The following is a 17,298-nucleotide window of genomic DNA, read 5'->3' on the forward strand; positions in this document are numbered from 1 at the left end:
TGTTGACTTGAGTGATTCTTGTGTACATGGTAGATCTTGTGTAACCACCTGGATCTCTGATGGTTAACATGACTGGCACTCCTAGTTTCACAGAACTTACATTGTCATTTGGAGTTAGACAAGCATATTGTAATCATTTTATACAGTTATTTGAAATCTCTGTATGGAGAAACCGTCTCATTTCTAGAACCTTTCTTTCTCAAGCTGAATTCCCTTTCTCCCGTCAGCTTTCCAGTGGCTTCCCACCACACTCAACATAAGTTGAATTCATATCACAGTCTAGAAGCTTCTCCAAGACTCATGTCTGTAACCTGTGCCACCTGGTCCATTCCTTCCCACCTCCGATGTGCTCTGATCGGCCATCCCTACTGCCTGAACATCCATGGCTGTTCCTGCCTTTGTACTTTCTCCCTCTTCTTGGAATGTTCTTCCCTATATTTCCACATGGCTGACTCAGCTCTCATTTGGAAAAGCTCACCACTAGAGAAGCCTTTTCTGAGCAGACCACTATCCCTACAAATGTGTTTATCTGCTTTAATTTGCTCCCTCAGATCTGGGGTCCTCTAGCATGAACAAATGCATACACACACATTTTATTTGCCAGTCTGGTGTGTTGTCTATTTCTTGCCCATACATTCCCAAATAGGATGCAGGCAGTGACATTAACTCAATTATTTATGTATCACCAGCATCTAAGTCAGTGCCTACTATAAGGAGGAACTGCTTATAGTAGAATAAATGAATAGAGAATGTGGTTTAATGTGACTTTGGGTCCAAGATTCAAGACCTTTCAATGTCTTTGTTTCTTATTATCCTTCATTTTAGTTACAGGACATGAGTTCTCATTTCTTTTATTATTCCAGTTCTTTGTTTCCTTTACTTACAATGTGCTCCATAATAGAATATTCCTTTCTCTGATCTGAAAATTCAAATTCAGTTAAGAGTGCCTTCCTGCTTAAACATACCCAGTTCTACCTACAAGTTCTCCTATGCTTTGTTTTTAACTAAAGCATTATTAATTTTCATTCATAGAATAAATATTATAGGGCCCATCGTTAGGGATCCTACAGTTGTAGGTGGTTAATCTGCAATTGTTAGTGTTTATTGCTTATGGAATCCAGTAAGCCGTGGAATAGCTATAAAAGTGTGTGCCTAATGTTGCTCATGGGACTGTGGGATCAAATGCAAAATAACTGGTCTTTTCCTTGAGATTAGATTCTGAGCAGTACTGTGAGAATAGCGTGCATTGAGGCAGTGTTGGTAAGTATAAAGTAAAGGTCAATTACCAGAGGCATCATAGCACCTTAGAGGATGATAGAGACTGGCCACTGCGTGGTGTGGCCGAGCAAGGGTAGACTTGGGTATTAGGATGTGCTGAGCATGTCACTTCACTGTGGCAGGACAGTAGTGCAGCTTTTCCTTTCAGAACTCAGAAGAGGACTCCTATTCTTGTGTCTGTGAAACATTTCACTTTACATTCATCTCATAAAAGGAGAATAATGGTCTCAAGGGCTCTACTGCTAGAGGAGGAAGAGAATGCAGTATGATTGTGCAGTCTGTCTTCCAGGGTTTCAGCATCCAGGAGTACAGTGTGGGGATGTGTAGACACCATGCATCCTGGCTTTTCCCTGGATGGATGGGTGGGTGGGTGGGTGGGTGGGTGGGTGGGTGGATGGATGGATGGGTGGATGGGTGGGTGGATGGATGTGTGGATGGGTGGGTGGGTGGGTAGGTGGATGGATGGATGGATGGATGGATGGGTGGGTGGATGGATGGGTGGATGGATGGCCGGCCTCCACTCTTCCATCCTCAGGCCCTTGGAGTTGTCAGGGTTGGTGGGAGAGGATAAGACTTGCCTCTTTCTGTGCCCCGGCTGTCTCCTCTCAGTGGACCACAGTAAGTTCCATTTGGCACAGCTAGGCCTTGGAAAAATATTTTCCTATAGTTTCCAAAGAGCTTTGTAAGTAAAGGGTTTATTTAGTCTTTTATTAGCCAGTGCTTTTGTCAGAAATAGGTCAAATTCAGAAGGACTTTAGAAATGTACAAATACTTTTAGAGGAATGCATCATTATCACAGAAAAGCCTCTAGCATTCTGTATTGAATCATTGCAAGGTCTTTTCTTCCCAAAAGTAGTTAACTTGTTTTAAACGACTTTATTCTATTTAACACATCTGTCATTAATAGATTGCTTTGTACACTTAGTATCTGAATTATATCAGGCCCAGCATCTGTTCTTAATTTATTTTTTAAGCATTTTTTTCAATCCCTTTTCTCTCATTTATGCTTCCAGAAAAATGGTATTTTTGGTCGAGGTTATTTTAAGGTGGCGTTGAAATAAATCCTGGGACTTTCCTTTTGTTCAGCGGCACATGTTCTTTGAGCCTACACATCCAGGGTCACCCTACCAAAATAAATCCTTCGGCCCCATGCAAACTCTCAAGTGTCTGACCACTTAGGAGAGCTGGCTTCTGTGATGTCTGTGGTTGGCCCTGAGCCACAGGGGCACCCTTCTTCTGCCTTTCCCAGGGGTTCCCGGCACTCGTTTTCTCCAGCAGCTACTGTTCCGTGTCACCATTTTAACTCCATTATCTACCTCAGAGGAATTTTGAAGTTGAGTTAAATGTCAGCCAAACCTGTCCTCTTAGCAACTAAATAAATGGGTAGAACAGCACCCTGCTTATGTGTAAACATTCAGGTCTCTTCAGAATTGTCAAGCTAATTTCCTTGTCTTGACCTAAATCAGACAGAAGAACCTTAACATAGGAAATGAAACTGGTTTTTTTTTTTTTTTGTCTTATATTAAAAGAGTCTCAAAGCCTTTGTTTTCACAGGTGGGATCTAACTGTGTAGGAATTATCTGAGAATATGTATGTGGCTCACAAATCTTTAGAGGTGTGTGTGATCCAGTTCCCCGATTTCCCATGTGGTAGAAGGACTTAAACTTTTCAGCAAATTGGGAAATACATTGCTTATTCACTGTGACATCTGGCACACTGCAGAAGTCCTCCTAACATGCATGTAATTCCAAGATTTTAACTTTTTTTTTTTAATGTAGTCAGGCTATATCTTTATCTTCTTCTCCTGAGAGTTTTCAAAACTACAAGATTACAGGGGTGACTTTTCTCTTGTCTAATGTGTGTCTGTCTAAACACATTGAATTGTAAGTCTGCATAAGGCTGGGCTATGGATTTTCCCAATGTAAACCTTCCTGACTTTAGTTAATCTGGATGAATCCAGCACTGTCCAGAGAAAAGTTAGTGCTTAAGGACAAAGTGAAAATGTGGGCCAGACAGCTGTTGGAAGAGGGTGAAGGTTTGGCTTTCACTATAAATTTTGATGTGCCACTATGTCTCCAAAGGGTAGTCAGTGAGGTCTGTTTTGTTTGGGGGAATGAAAGGAAGGGCTGCTAAACAGATCAGGTGGGTGTGTGCTACGGAAGGCCCCATGATCGGGTGGGTAGGGTGGCCTGGTCAAAGTGTGTAGACGGACGGCTGTTTCCGTAGAACTCTGGTAGATGTGTGCTGATTCATTGTCACTCTCCTTGGCTCTTAAGATGTTTGCCCAGTCTGTGTGCAGGGTGTGTGTCCTGTTCTAGCAGTCCCAGCTCTCAGATTGCATCACTATGTGGCTTTCTGGATAAGCATGTGACCCAGGGAGCTGCAGTGCTGTGGGGGAGGGGTCATCTGATGCTCTTCTATCCATAGATGTAGTGGATGATAAGGCTGGGGTTGCTGGAGTGACCTGGAGCAGAGAGCCCAGAGCATGCAGGAGGGTGTGGTCAGGAGTTGGGGTGTGAGGAACTGGGTGTTCTGAGTTTCTGCCAGTCTGAACCTAGTGTAACCACTGACCTTTGTAGACATACGATTTAGTAACATCTCTGGCCTGAGCCATGTGAGGCTGAGATTTCTCTTTCTGCTAGAAGGTTTGTAACAGATAGACAGAGTCAAATAGTCTGTGACTAGTTACTCATTGGGAACCTTTGGTAAATTGTCTGGGTCCCTGGCATACAATAGGCATTCAGCAAACGAGCATAACTAAGTAATACGTTTATTAAGTTGAAAAACTTAAACTGATGGGGCTCAACTTTCTAATTGTCATTGGGTTCATTCGCAGGTGTCATGCTTACTAACCATGCTTTTAAAATAATTTAGTGGCACAGCAGTGTATTTCATGAGTTGTACTAAAGGCCTTGAGGGTCCCTGAAGACAGAGTGCTGCATGTATTTCCTTGGATTGTGCTCTGTGATTTTTTTTTTCCCTTCCCGTACTTGTTCTTCTGTCTCTGACCTTTGAATAAAATGGTCCTGGGAAATGACTTTCATTGGTTTTTATAGTTTTGAACAGTTTAAATGTGCCTTTTGGGGAAAGGATTGGTGTTCATGATTTTTTTTTTCTACCAAAGACTTGACTGGAAAACCCTTGAAGCTCCCTGACTACTGCTCTTTATTTGATTAGGCAATCTTACATAAGAAGGAAAAAGAAAGTGCTTCCCTTTTAAATTAGAAAATCTTACCACCACCCTAACTATAAGATTATAGCAATTCTGAATGGTGTGAAGAATTTGTTTTTGCTTCAGTTTTTCCTCTTGCGTATCAGGGTTCTTCACCAACTGTAACTGAGTACATCTCTGGTTACCTCTACTTTAACACAAGGGAACTGTGCTATAGATGTGAGGATTCAATGGGAGGAAGCAGTGAAACTTTGGCCTCAGTTATGGGTTGACTTAGCAATAATTACTTTTGTGGAGAACACTGAGACATATACCACTACCACCACACATGTACAATTCATTCTCTCCCTGTTCCTGCCCCTGCCCCTCCCCCTCCCTCTCTCATATCATTCAGAGTGGGACTACTGATAGTTCAGGAATTTTGGAATGTCTTGAAACATCATAGCAACTGTTATACAGATGGTGCTACCTCCCATAAACAAAACCACTTTGTAATTTCCAAGTACATAGGTGCAAATAATGCATGGGTAATGGGGGGTTATTGTTAATTGTCTACTTGACAGACTCTAAAATCACTTGTAGATAGGTCTGTAAGTATGCCTGTGGAGGGGCTATCTTGATTAGTTTACTGATGTGTTGAGACCCATTGTTTTAATTACAAAAATATTTTATGTGTATAATTACTTCGCCTGTTTATATATGTGCTTGGTGTCCATGGAGGCCAGAAGGTGGTGTTGGATCTCCTGAAACTAGAGTAACTGATGGTTGTGAACTTCCATGTGGGTGCTGGGAGTTGAATCCCAGTCCTCTGGAAGACCATCCAGTGCTTTTATAAACACTGAACCATTTCTCCAGTCCCAGGAAGACCCATCTTGATTGTGGACAGACCATTTCCTAGGGAGGAGGTTATGGATTATATACAGTGGGCAAAGTAAACTGAATATGCATTTGTCCCTCTCTATTTCTTGACTGTACATGCAGTGTGACCGGCTCCCTGAGGCTCTTGATGCAGTACATTCCTTGCCAAGATAGACTATAGCCGGGAAATGTGACCCTTTAAGTTGCTTTTGTTAGAGTATTTCCCACCATACCAACAAGAAGAGAAACGAAGACAACTATTAAGAAGACTTGGCTCATAAAACGTTTCTCCTGAGTTAAAATGTCCTCACAGCTCTCGATGGGATTTGTATCTTTGCAGACCTCAAGGCATTGCCATGGATCATGGGGTCAGGAAACTAGGCTGTTCAGATTCGACGTGGGGGTTTGCCCCATCAAGAATAGAACAGATGGGGCTCAGATGGCCAGCCAACCTGCATGTCACGTCTCTGGCTTCATCAGACCCTTTCACTTGTACATATTAGAGTCTGATTGCAGTTTCCAGAAATTGGAGGTTGACGTTTTGATCCATGGCCCTTTTCTGGTTTTATAATATTAGGGTTCTGGAATTGAACTCAGATCCTCTCTACTGACTGAACTATCTCACTAGTCCAGAAAGGCTTTCTTTTATTCCATCTTAAAAAATTTTAATGGTATCATATGTAATGCCAAAATAGAGATTTGGTGTAATGTTCATTCTGTTCAGTCAACCAAAGGTGCCTTGTTTTTAATTTAATTATGGCAGGTAGAAATTATTCAGGAAAATTTTCAGACCCCAGCATGCAGCTAGTCTTTCTAACTTAACTAAAAGAGGGGGAGAGTGAGAGGGTTTTAAGTCTGGGGGGAGCGCAGCCTGAAAACCTGCCATCACCTAGGAAGGTGCGCCTGTATGTGGGATGCTCATGCTTCACTTTGTGTAGAGCTGTGTTGAGCAGTGAACCCTCTGGACTGGTTCAGATACTGCTCTTGCAGAGGCTGTGCCTTCCTTTCCTTAGAGAGCTACAAGAGTTTTCTGTTGGTCAGCCATCTTCCCACGTGGCTGACCACTACAATACACATTTCCTCAATGCACGTTTCTACCATGGCTGGTTTGTGTTCTGGGTGGTCTCTACAGTACCATTGAGACAGAGCTATAGCATTCTGTAGTCAAGGGAGATGTTGGAGACCCTTAGATTCTCCCTGCAGGCCAAAAGCAGAGAACTCCATTGCCTCTGCCTAGCAGTCCCATTTCAGAATCCAGTCCAGAGCCCAGGCCTCTTGACTTGTGAATACTTTTCTTTTCATGTTGGTAGAGTCAGAAAATGTCATGATACCAAATTTAGCGTGGCAAATTATTTATCTAGCTGCTTTTCTTAGGTTAGAACATAAACTTGTCTTTGGTTTTGGCTACTGCAGACATTTTGATTTCTCTCTGCTCAACAGTCTCTGGATCTCTTCCCCTAAATGATTGACAGTGACCTTCTGCTTAATTTATATCACACTGGAGACTTGGCATTTGGCCTGAGAACACTTCGTGGCACTGCCACTGGTCCTTCACCCATCCTTTTCAGTGGATGGTAACTCTGCCTGTGAACCCCTTGTCTTGCTGGGCAACCGTACTTCCCCACGTAGTCTCAGATGAATCTGCAGGCTAAAAAGTTCACCAGTCTTGTATCCGACCTGCGGGATGGAAGGCAGTGTCCTCCTCCGGTGGGGCTTAGCAGACAGTGTGGTGATTTACACGGTCCACCTCCTGACTTGAGGTGGAAAAGGAAAGAGGAGGGTTGCTGTTGTGCAGCCAGGGTGACCGCTTGCAGACCTGGCAGTGGGAGGTGGAGCCCCGTGTCTGACTGAAGCCTTTCAGCCCTGTCCTAGAAAAGCTCAAGAAAACCCTTTATTCCCCTCAGCCCAGGCGCAGCAGAGGAGGGTAGGAATACAAAGGGATGTTTAACTATTGCAGTCCTTCCCCCGAATCTGTAAGATCCCAGGAGCCATGCAGTGGCTGTCCTACCATGCTGCTTTTCCGGGTACCCAGCACAGTGCTGCACATTGGCATCTCGTTGAGTGCAGTGACATGCTGACTGTTTGCTCTTTTATTAGTTCTGAGAGTCCTGAAAGTCGGTCTGTTACCAGTGTTGGAGCTCTTGTTCCAATTTCCAAGCTTCTGTCTTTTGATTTGTTTCAAAGAATGTCGTTGATGGTGTTTCTGAATATAGCTTTGCAGTGTAATTTTATCTGAATAAACCACCCTGTTTGCAAAACTTAAATTTTTCATATAGAATTGCTTGAAGTAATTTTGAGTTTTTTAAATAAGCAGTTCTAGAACAACTAGAAGCATTTGTAGGTGTCCACAGCATGATGAATGACAACTTAGGTTTTAGATTTAGTCCCCTCAATCTGAGGACATTGGCCAAGGATCTAAATGGAATTTAGAAATGGGAATTATGAAGAACTTGACTCATGAATATATTGTGGGGATTCAGTGAGGTCAGATGTCCAGAGTGATAGATAGTACAACACATGGTTCACATGGAACATTATAAGAACACACCTACAAAGGTTTTAGTATTGCCTTGGATTGAGGCTGATGTGTGAGATGTTTCTAGGGCTATTATGATTATGATTATTATTTTATTTATTTAGTTTTTTGATACAGGTTTCTCTGTGTAGCCCTGGCTGTTCTGGAACTTGCCCTGTAGACCAGGCTAGCCTTGAAAGAGATCCATCTGCCTCTGCCTCTGCCTCTTGACTGCTGGGATTAAAGGTGTGTACCACCACTGCTGGGCTGTCAAGGGTTATTTTGAATACCTCTGTTTTCTTTTCCTTTGGAAGTCCAAAGCTATCCTGAGAATGTCCACCAGCTTCCATGGGGGCTTGTGTTTTCTTTCTACCCTTGACATATATTATTTTCAGTTGTTTCAGAATCTATTATTTATCTTTACTCCCTGATACAGCTAGACATGGAACCTGCCTTTCCCTTAATCACACTTTGAGTCTCCAAAATATTGAGTCTCGTATGTCTGGACAATTTTGGCTAAGGCAAAGCACACAGGCTAGATTCCTACCTGTCTTACTGAGAATTGTTTCTAACACTTCTGTACCTAATACAGACCACTTACAATGAGGCATAGATATTTTCCAAAGTGTACTAAAAGATGGACAGTGCTTGGACTTGGATTATGCTTCTAGGCATGGCTTTTCCTTTTATATTACAGGATCTTTAAACTTTAGTACTTGTTCCACAGTTGGGAAAAAGTAGCCCACTTTTAAAAGCTAAGATAGGGTTGGGGGCCGGGTGGTGGTGGGGCACGCCTTTAATCCCAACACTTGGGAGGCAGAGGCAGGCGGATCTCTGTAGTTCGAGGCCAGGCTGGACCGACAGCCTCCAAAACAATACAGAGAAACCCTGTCTCGTAAAAACAAAACAACAACAACAACAAAAAAAAGATAGGGTTGGGGAAGAATTTTGCATAAGTAGCATAAATAAGTCCTTGCTCTGATTCCTCTGATCCTCAGCAAAGGGGCCTTTTCTAGTCTTTTAAAGTGTAGGACCGTGGCTGACTCACACACCTAATGGAATCAGCTACTGCAGTGTCCCGAGCACAGGTGCTCTTGTGTGGGCAACACCAAGTAGACCACTTGCTACTCTACTCTAGTGTGGACCTGGGAGAGCAGGGCCTAAAAATGAGGTGGGCCAAAGTCTCATTCGATAGCCAGCTTTATTCAGAGCACCAGGCAGTATGTACTCCGAGGGTTAAGAAGAGTCTCCTGAGTAAAGTAATCATGAGGACAAGCCGCATGTGGCAAAAACGTGTTTTTCCAAAGACGCAAATGAGTAACAGCAGTTGAAGTAAACTCACTCCTATCCGCTACACCTGGGGAGAGCATGAAAACACATTCCCAGAGGAGTTCCGTGTTTCTGAAGAAACTGAGGTCACAGGACTCTTGTTTTCTTGGCGTTTTCTCACAGGCATTCAGAATTCCCCTCACACAACAGTAGGTCTCTTTAACGTCTTTGGCTTTGTACATCTCTGGGGTGGGGGGCTGAATGGTCAGAGTTGCCCCAGGCTCCTATTCCGTCACACCCTCGCTTCCATCCTCTCACTTGTCCTCGGGGGGCTCAGTGTGACTTCCGGTCATGGTGGTCCCAGGCCTCTTCTTGCTAAAGGCCTGGTGTCCACCGAGTTACTGGTCCCAGTGCTGCCTTATTCCCCGTCCTTGCAACAGCTGGTGTAGACCTTCTCTCTGCCCTGACAGTACAATGTGTTACTTGTGGCGTCCTACCTGACTGTCCTGTGTGTCAGTTTTTGAAGCTCGTCTCCCTAGGAACTTTAAACACTGGATTTCCTCAGATGTCTTCTCTCCCCAAGGTTACCTTTTCTGTCTATGACTTCAACATTTCATAGGATGCCAACGCCTGTAACTTTACTGCATTTGAGCAAAGCTTAGACACCAGCCATAAGAAGCATCTCAATGTTACATCCCACAAAGGAAGAAGAGGGCAATGCCAAATAAATAATATAGTGATATGCAGTCCCATTCATCATATGGCTGGATTTCATTTCAAAGATGTCAAGCTTGTGGTAGATGCACAACCCAAAATGCCGAGTGTAATTACCTTAGTGTATATTAAATGCCATTTCCAGAGTATGAGCCCCTATGTGTCAGGAGCAGGAAAAAAGTTGCAGTGACTTTGTCCAGAAGATGAGTAGTTTTCCAAGTCTCGTCTTCGGCTGAGAGAAGCTTTACTGCTGTGTAGATGAAATAGACTTGAGATAGCTGAACAGCGAAGTGTAGCCGTTAAACCAGTAGGTCTTCAGGATGGTGCCAGAATTTGGGGATTTATTTCATTTAAGGTTGTTCCAGCTACCTTAGCATGCTCTATGAAGTGGTGCCCAAACATTGCTCTATCATCACACACTTTGTCCAACGATAGAATTGCCACGTTGGTTACCCATTTCTTGTATTGTTGCACATGCTGGCAGATCGTTTTGGTATTTTTCTCGCATTTTTTTTCTTCCATTTTTTTCTTCTAGTGCTTCAAAATTGCTTTTGACAGCTCTGGGACCTGTGAGAACGATTGCCAAACTTTGAAATTTAGTTTTCCTGCAGCAGCATCCAAAGTTAACAAAAAGACATGGGAATAATTCCATTAAGTCTTCCCATCTGCCAACATCTGTGTACCTCACGTTATTCTACTGGGCTTTCTAAAAATACTTTTAAGTGGTGTAGCCTCTTTCATTTCTGTGGGGAGAATATTCCATACTGAAAACTTTTACCTTAAAATATTGCCTTATATTTAGTATATTAGAGTAAAGCTCAGTGTCACTAGTCTTAAGGGCAGAAAAAATTATTTGTATTTCACTTTTACATATTGTTAATTAGTGTACTAACCCTAGCTAATTTGGCTATATACCTTTAAACAGCCAAATGATTTCCCCCCAAAGAAATGCTATAAAAATAATATATCTCTTTATTTTTTCTCCTTCCATAGCTGTTTCATAATACCGTTCTAAAGTTGGTTCAAAAGAGAATGTTTGGTAAATAAAATTATGTAACCATATGGGAACTGAAAAAATATGTGACTTAAAATAGTCTTGGGTTAATGAAGAGGTAAAACCTGCAGTATGAGACTTAATTCAGTGGATAAAAGGAGCTAAGAGATGGCACTTAAGGGTCCTTCTCAAGGACCCAGCCAGAGGTTCCCAGTTCCCTGCAGCTGCAGCTTCAGGATACACAGCGCCCCCTTCTTGCCTGCTCAGTACCTGCACTCACGTGCACAAAGCCACACATAGTTGAAACAAACCTTAAAATAAAAAGGAGCTGTTTCACTCAAGAAGTCATTGGGTTTCAGTTTCCACACAGCTGGTACAGGTTGTCTTGTCATCTCTGTGGCTTGTCACGTGACTATCCCATTGCAATAACCTGCTCTGCATGAAAACATACAGATATTTGATAAAAAGGCATTTCTACACACCCAACAGTTGGGGAAGAATTCCATTCATTGGAATCATTAGGAAGATTTTCCAGAAAATCAATACAGATGTCAATTTCTAGGGCTTCTCTATGCACCTTTCTCTGATGTTTTTCTCCCATAATGTATCTTTGTATTCCCTGTTATAGTAGTTTACGTGAAAGCAAGCATCCATACGCCATGTCTACAACCTTACAAGCACGTGGAAGAGCATACTGTTTCTTTCTATAGAACATAACTCATATTCATAAGTCATCATGTAAATACAGAGCTATAATGTAAATATGTGCTGACTTAAATTCTAAGTTTTGTGTAACTACAATAAAGTAAAAAAAACAGTATACCTATTTAACACTCAAGGAAAGAAAACAGCTTGTAAATGTTTTTGTGGCACATTTGAAGTCATGTTTTTATAACTGGTATTATCTGATAGACACTATCATAGTCTGCTGCTGAGTTAAGGGCATGTTTTGATTTAATTGTTGGAGACATTCTCGGATGTGAGTTTTATTGTAAATATAAGGTTACTGAATGTTTGTGATTGGATCTTTTGATTTTCCTCAAACTTCTCTAGGTTGAAAATGTCCGCTTGGTAGATCGAGTGTCTTGTAAAAAAGCAGCGCTGGGCACTTTATATTTGACGGCTACTCATGTCATATTCGTGGAAAATGCACCGGACACGAGGAAAGAGACCTGGGTATGCCGGCCATATTTTTGGCCTTACATGTTTTTCGTTGGTTTCAGGACAGGGAACATAGACTATCTTGGGCATTTTGGAGACAATTTCTGGGGTGTATCAGAAAAAAGGATGTCCCTCTGAATTAACAGTCATATCTGTACATACCTGATGTACTTACATGCTTGGAACATTGATTATTTAGACATCATCAAAGACAGGCCTAGCAGTGGTCTGAAGCTGTAATTGTTTCATCTTATAGCCATGAAGAAGAGATTCAGTCATGCCAATTGTAGCATTATGTAGTGCTTGATTTGATGTAATTATTATTTGCAGATGCTTTTAAACTGCTATTTTTTGAAAGTTTCATACATTCTTACAATGTGTATTGATCATATGCTTCTTTCCACCCCCCCCCCCCAGTGCTCCCATCCTGTCTCCCTCTCAATTTCATTTCCTCTTTTTATGGTTGTTAATAATGCCTTAGTTCAGTTAGGACTGTCTATGCGCATGGTTATATTGTTAGCCACTGGCCCATGTCCCAACAGGAGAGTGACTGCCTTTCTCAACAGCTGTCAGTTGCCAGTAGTTCCTCTAATGAGGGTGAGACCTCAGGAGCCCCTCTCCTGTGCAGGATCTTATAAATTACCTGTTCTGTTGTTTTATTATGCTGACTTTACGTTTCTGGTAATTTTACAAAGAAAAGGAAAGCTAGAGATTAGTCCCATCATCCGGTACTTTGGTGCTTAATCATCAAGGCATTAGACATCTCTGTCATAGGGCAGCACAAACATGGCTTTGTCATCTACAGCTGAAACCTTGACTTGTAGATTCTGTTCCCATACTCCATGGACAGGGCTACAGTTAGCAGAAGGTAGCCAGTACCACACAGTAGACAAGAACGTCATGGAGATGGAGACCTGCCCTTAAGGACAGACATAGGTCTCTTCAGAAGCCAGGGAATCACAGTCCAGAATGGTTTATTTTCTTATCAGTTTGTTTTCTTAATGATGGTTGCAGAGGCTGTAGATGAGGTAAGAAAAAAAAGGAATGAGGAGTTGCTGATCAGAGGGTACAAACTTTCAGATAGGAGGATGAGGTTTTAAGGTTGATTGTGTTGTGTTTTAGGGTTTATAATAAATCATAATGTATTATATATTTCAAAATATCTTGAGTAAATTTCAAATGTGTCACCGTATCATTCCACGTTTTGTGTGTGTGTGTGTATGTTAGAATTGCACACTGTACTATGATCTGTCCATTGAAAATAACAATGAGAAAGTGAAATGTTTTCTTTTGCAGACTGACCACCAGCAGCTTAGAGAACAAGTGGCCACTGAACTTAAGCATCCCGTGTGGAATTAAGGAGCATGGTGGCACTTCCCAGTGGAGCCATCTCTAACTTTTGTTGATTGCAAAAGTTTATTTTACTCACTTCCCATGACCTTACTTGATTTTAGCTATTAAATGCTTTCAGCATTTGCCTATCAAAATGTTCCCTACCTGGAGCTGTGCAAATTTAATTGCTGAATATTTCTCTTCAAAATAGTAAGTGTGGACACCAGACAGTTTGAAATGGAAAACGAAAGCTCCAGATTTCTATAACTGATTCTTACTTGGAATCTCCCAGTTCTTGTAAGCAGAGTGCAGGTATTGATGGAGGCAGATTTTGCGGAGTATTTTTTGTCTGTGTGGCTTAGAGACCCGTTTGCCCTTGTCATTTTTGTTTCTTACTCGGGCTTACTATATTCATTTGGTCCTAGATTCTTCACAGTCAGATCTCCACCATTGAAAAGCAGGCAACAACAGCTACTGGCTGCCCCCTGCTCATTCGCTGTAAGAACTTCCAGGTTGTGCAACTTGTCATACCACAGGAGAGAGACTGCCACGACGTGTACATCTCTCTGATACGCCTTGCACGGCCAGGTAGGCAAAGGAACTTGGTATCTGATATGTGACTTCTGAAGAAACAGCCACAAGCCACGTAGACGAATTTGTATAATGCTTGGGAATAGCAGTGTTGGGACTTGCTTGTTATCCTTGCCCTAGTGATCACCTGGTACATTAGCCTTGTCCTTAGTGTCCCCTGAGTTATTTGCTAGGTAGGCCTCTTTTGATGAGCTTTGTGTTCTCCTTTCCTAGATGGGGCATTATAATGTATTTTGCTTTCAGTCTGAAGTCATTGTAAAAAAAAGTTATACAACTTTGGTAACTGAGTCACTTGGTATGAAGTCTAGGACAGAACATACGGTATCGAGTGGGAACCATTGTTATTCTCTAAAACATTCTCTAGTGCATTCTTCCCCACCTAATGTGGTCTAGTTTCTTGTGTATTTTTCTTTTGATTCCTTGAGGCAGAGTCTCACTATGTAGCCTTGACTGGCCTAAAATTCCGAGTTCTCCCTGCAGTTCCGCAGGGCTGCAGTTGCAGTGTGAGCTACTCTGTTGGCTGGTTTTCTTCAGATAGAGTTTTGTGAGGTAGTAACTACTTCATTAACATCAGTGATTGTTGATGGAGCTCTTTCCGTTCTCCCAAATAGGACACTCCCATACTTGCAGGGGGAAAAGTGTCTGGAGATGGAAAATGGACAGTCTGTGTAACTGTCTTCCTCTAGCTCGTAGTAGCTGGATCTTTAGATGGAGAGCTTACTCTATACCCCTAGAGAAGTGTTCTTGACTCTCTGCAAGGTTGGTGCGAGCTTGCTTGAAGGAAATATGCTTCCAGGTTTCTTGTAAAAAGAAACCATCTAGATAGAACTTCAGTGTCACGTGTAGGGCATCAATAGGGGACATAGGATACGTACTTATGGTTCTTTTACCAAATGCATTTTTGTTCCGGATGAGAAGTTTGTGACCTTCCCAAGGCATTGGGCCGGATTCTGACTTCCATCATTTGCAGGTAGCTTAAAGCCAACGTTACTTAATGAAGCGATACCTGGGGGTTGTCACAATCTGGTCATTTTGGCTTTGCTTTGTTCTTCTTTCAAGGCAGTTGGTTGAGACTTTTTCCCCACCTCCAAGCGTGATAAGAATAACTGCAGAGTAAGCCAGAAAATCAGTTGAACTTTCTGGAGGGTGCTCTATAATTGGAACAGCAGTTCTGGGAAGATGTAGGCTAGGCTGCATGCTGCAGAGATTGCAGGGGGAGCTGTGTGCCAGCAATTTCTGTGTCACTGATTAATGGATGTGCAGGGCAATAAATGTGCTCTGACCGGATTAATGGGATTTAGGAAGAGCTAGAGAACTGGGAGGGGCTAAGTAGGAGCTGGAAGAGCAGCTCAGAGGGTGGGAAAGGACATGATGGGAGCAGGAAGTGCTAGGGCTTACACGAGGGCCCCTCTGCTTCCAAAAATGTACACTTCTTCTCCAGAGGTGACATTTTGGTCACTAGATATTAAATAGAGCCAGAGACCTGATTGGCTGCTTTTTCCATAAAAGAAAATACAGTAATTAATTGAATTAAAAGTATCACCTGAGCGGATTTAGAATGTTTTGAAACACTGGCTTTTGAAATGTCAGGTTGTATAACGCATGGTGTTTTAATAAGCGTGGGAAGATGGGACAGAGCCCAGGCAGTTCCGGAGCATGGGCCGCGTGCAGGGCTGTTGCTGGCTGTCGTCTCAGAGACAGGCCTTGTGTCAGGAAGGAGATGAGATGGGTACAGGGGCTCCTCTACAGTGCAGCAACTCGCTACTGGGGCAGGCATGGTTCATCAGAGACCTGGACACAGTTGACAAAATGTGTCGTTATTCCCCCTAGATTCATGTCAGCAAGGAGGAGAGGGAGAGAATGGGGGAGGGAAGGGAGAACGGGGAAGGGAGAGAGTGACTACTTTGGTCATCAACAGGGATCACATACTTCATCTCTTGTGGGTGTGGCTAATTGCAGAGTGCTATCGAAGACTTTTTGTGTTTTTAGAAAAAAATGTTTGGGAGTTGATTTAATTCAATACTTATGAAGGTGATACTCTCAAGCTCTGTAGGTCCTTTGGGTTTCTGGGACTACTGAAAAAATTGGGAGAGACTTAAGTGGTTTTCATTTTCTATAAACAAAGATAGGTAAGCACTAGGTCACTGATTATAAAAGACACCAGTGTAAGATAATTTAGTTAAAGGTTGGGCCCAAATGAGAAAATACGCTCACCGGGTGGATCTGACATACTAATAAGGATATGAGATTCTCTGACTAAAAGAAGACTGTTTCTCAGAGGGCTCTGCATTCCCATGTGCGCGCTCTCTTTACTCCCCCTTCTGATTTGCCTCCTGCTGTTTATTTTTGTATCAATTATCTTGCCTTCTTTAGTGTTTGCGTACCCTTCCATACTCAAACAATTTCCTATGTTTACTTTTTACCAAATTACAGCCTTTTTAAAAAAAGCTCATCTTAATTCCCAATTCTTCTGTCTGTCTATCTTCCCCCTCTTCTGGTGGTGGGAATTGGACCTTGGGCCTTACACATGTAAAGTGCTTACTGTACCACTCAGCTATCCATACAGTTCTGTTTGCTGTGTTTCTCAAAAATCTCACGGCTGAGTTTATCTTATTTGCTCAATTTGGATCTCTTATACTGTCTAGATTATTGATGCTTGAGCAAATTTTCAGTGGCAGTTTGCCTTTGTCTGTGTAGGTGTGTAGAGTCCCGTGTGGTCCCACATGTGCCTTCATGGGTGTGGAAGCCAGAGGGCATCTTCAAGGCTTGTTCATCAGGAACTGTCCCACCTTGTCTTTTAATGGCTTTTTATTTTAGTTGTGTTTTATGTGTATGAGTATTTGCATGTGTAGTCCTCTTCCATGACATCAGCGTCCACAGCCCGAATGTACAACTTAAACTTTGACTTGTTTACAATACATAGTGAAGGTGAGGCAGCCTTACTATTCTATTTAAATGCATGCAAAATCCAGTAGCAGGCTGTGTTATCTTCTTACTATTTTCTGATGGGCCTTCCATCACATTTATTTGACTTATTTATTTTAATTTGGTGGAATGTCTAAGGCTTTCGATACTTCTAGCCCCCCAAACCTGATGTTAGCTGGTGGCCTTTTTCTTTCCTTTAATTTTTTAAAAGTACTTTTAATGTTAAATTGTCCTCTGTTTTTCCAAGTTATTCTACCTGGAGATAAGATCTCTTCATACTTTTTTCTAAATATTATCTTCTCATAACTGTTTCTGCCAATGGCTGCAAAACAGACTATGTTCCTTCTTCCCCAATGTGTCCCTCCTAACCTACCTCTGTCCACACACCAGCCAAGTGACCCCTTTTATACGGGAGAGAAGGAGCAGGGAGCCAGTGGCAGGTTCCTGGTTGAGAGTTTGCATTTGATGAAGTTGTGTTTCCTGCAGGAA

At 42.3% G+C, this 17,298-nt stretch overlaps 1 protein-coding gene across 2 annotated transcripts in view; it reads left to right on the forward strand.

Moving 5' to 3' along the window:
* The window catches only part of Mtmr7 (myotubularin related protein 7), an 82,226-nt gene that overhangs the window by 12,686 nt on the left and 52,242 nt on the right, over window positions 1-17,298 (forward strand). For both annotated transcript variants that reach the window (XM_005066642.4, XM_040731785.1), the window contains exons 2-3: window positions 11,854-11,976; window positions 13,719-13,881. In XM_005066642.4, the coding sequence (XP_005066699.1) occupies window positions 11,854-11,976; window positions 13,719-13,881 (286 nt within the window). The remainder of the gene's footprint in view (window positions 1-11,853; window positions 11,977-13,718; window positions 13,882-17,298) is intronic.

The sequence above is a fragment of the Mesocricetus auratus genome, unplaced genomic scaffold, assembly GCF_017639785.1.
Source record: "Mesocricetus auratus isolate SY011 unplaced genomic scaffold, BCM_Maur_2.0 Super-Scaffold_100026, whole genome shotgun sequence".
In the NCBI taxonomy this organism is placed as follows: domain Eukaryota; kingdom Metazoa; phylum Chordata; class Mammalia; order Rodentia; family Cricetidae; genus Mesocricetus; species Mesocricetus auratus.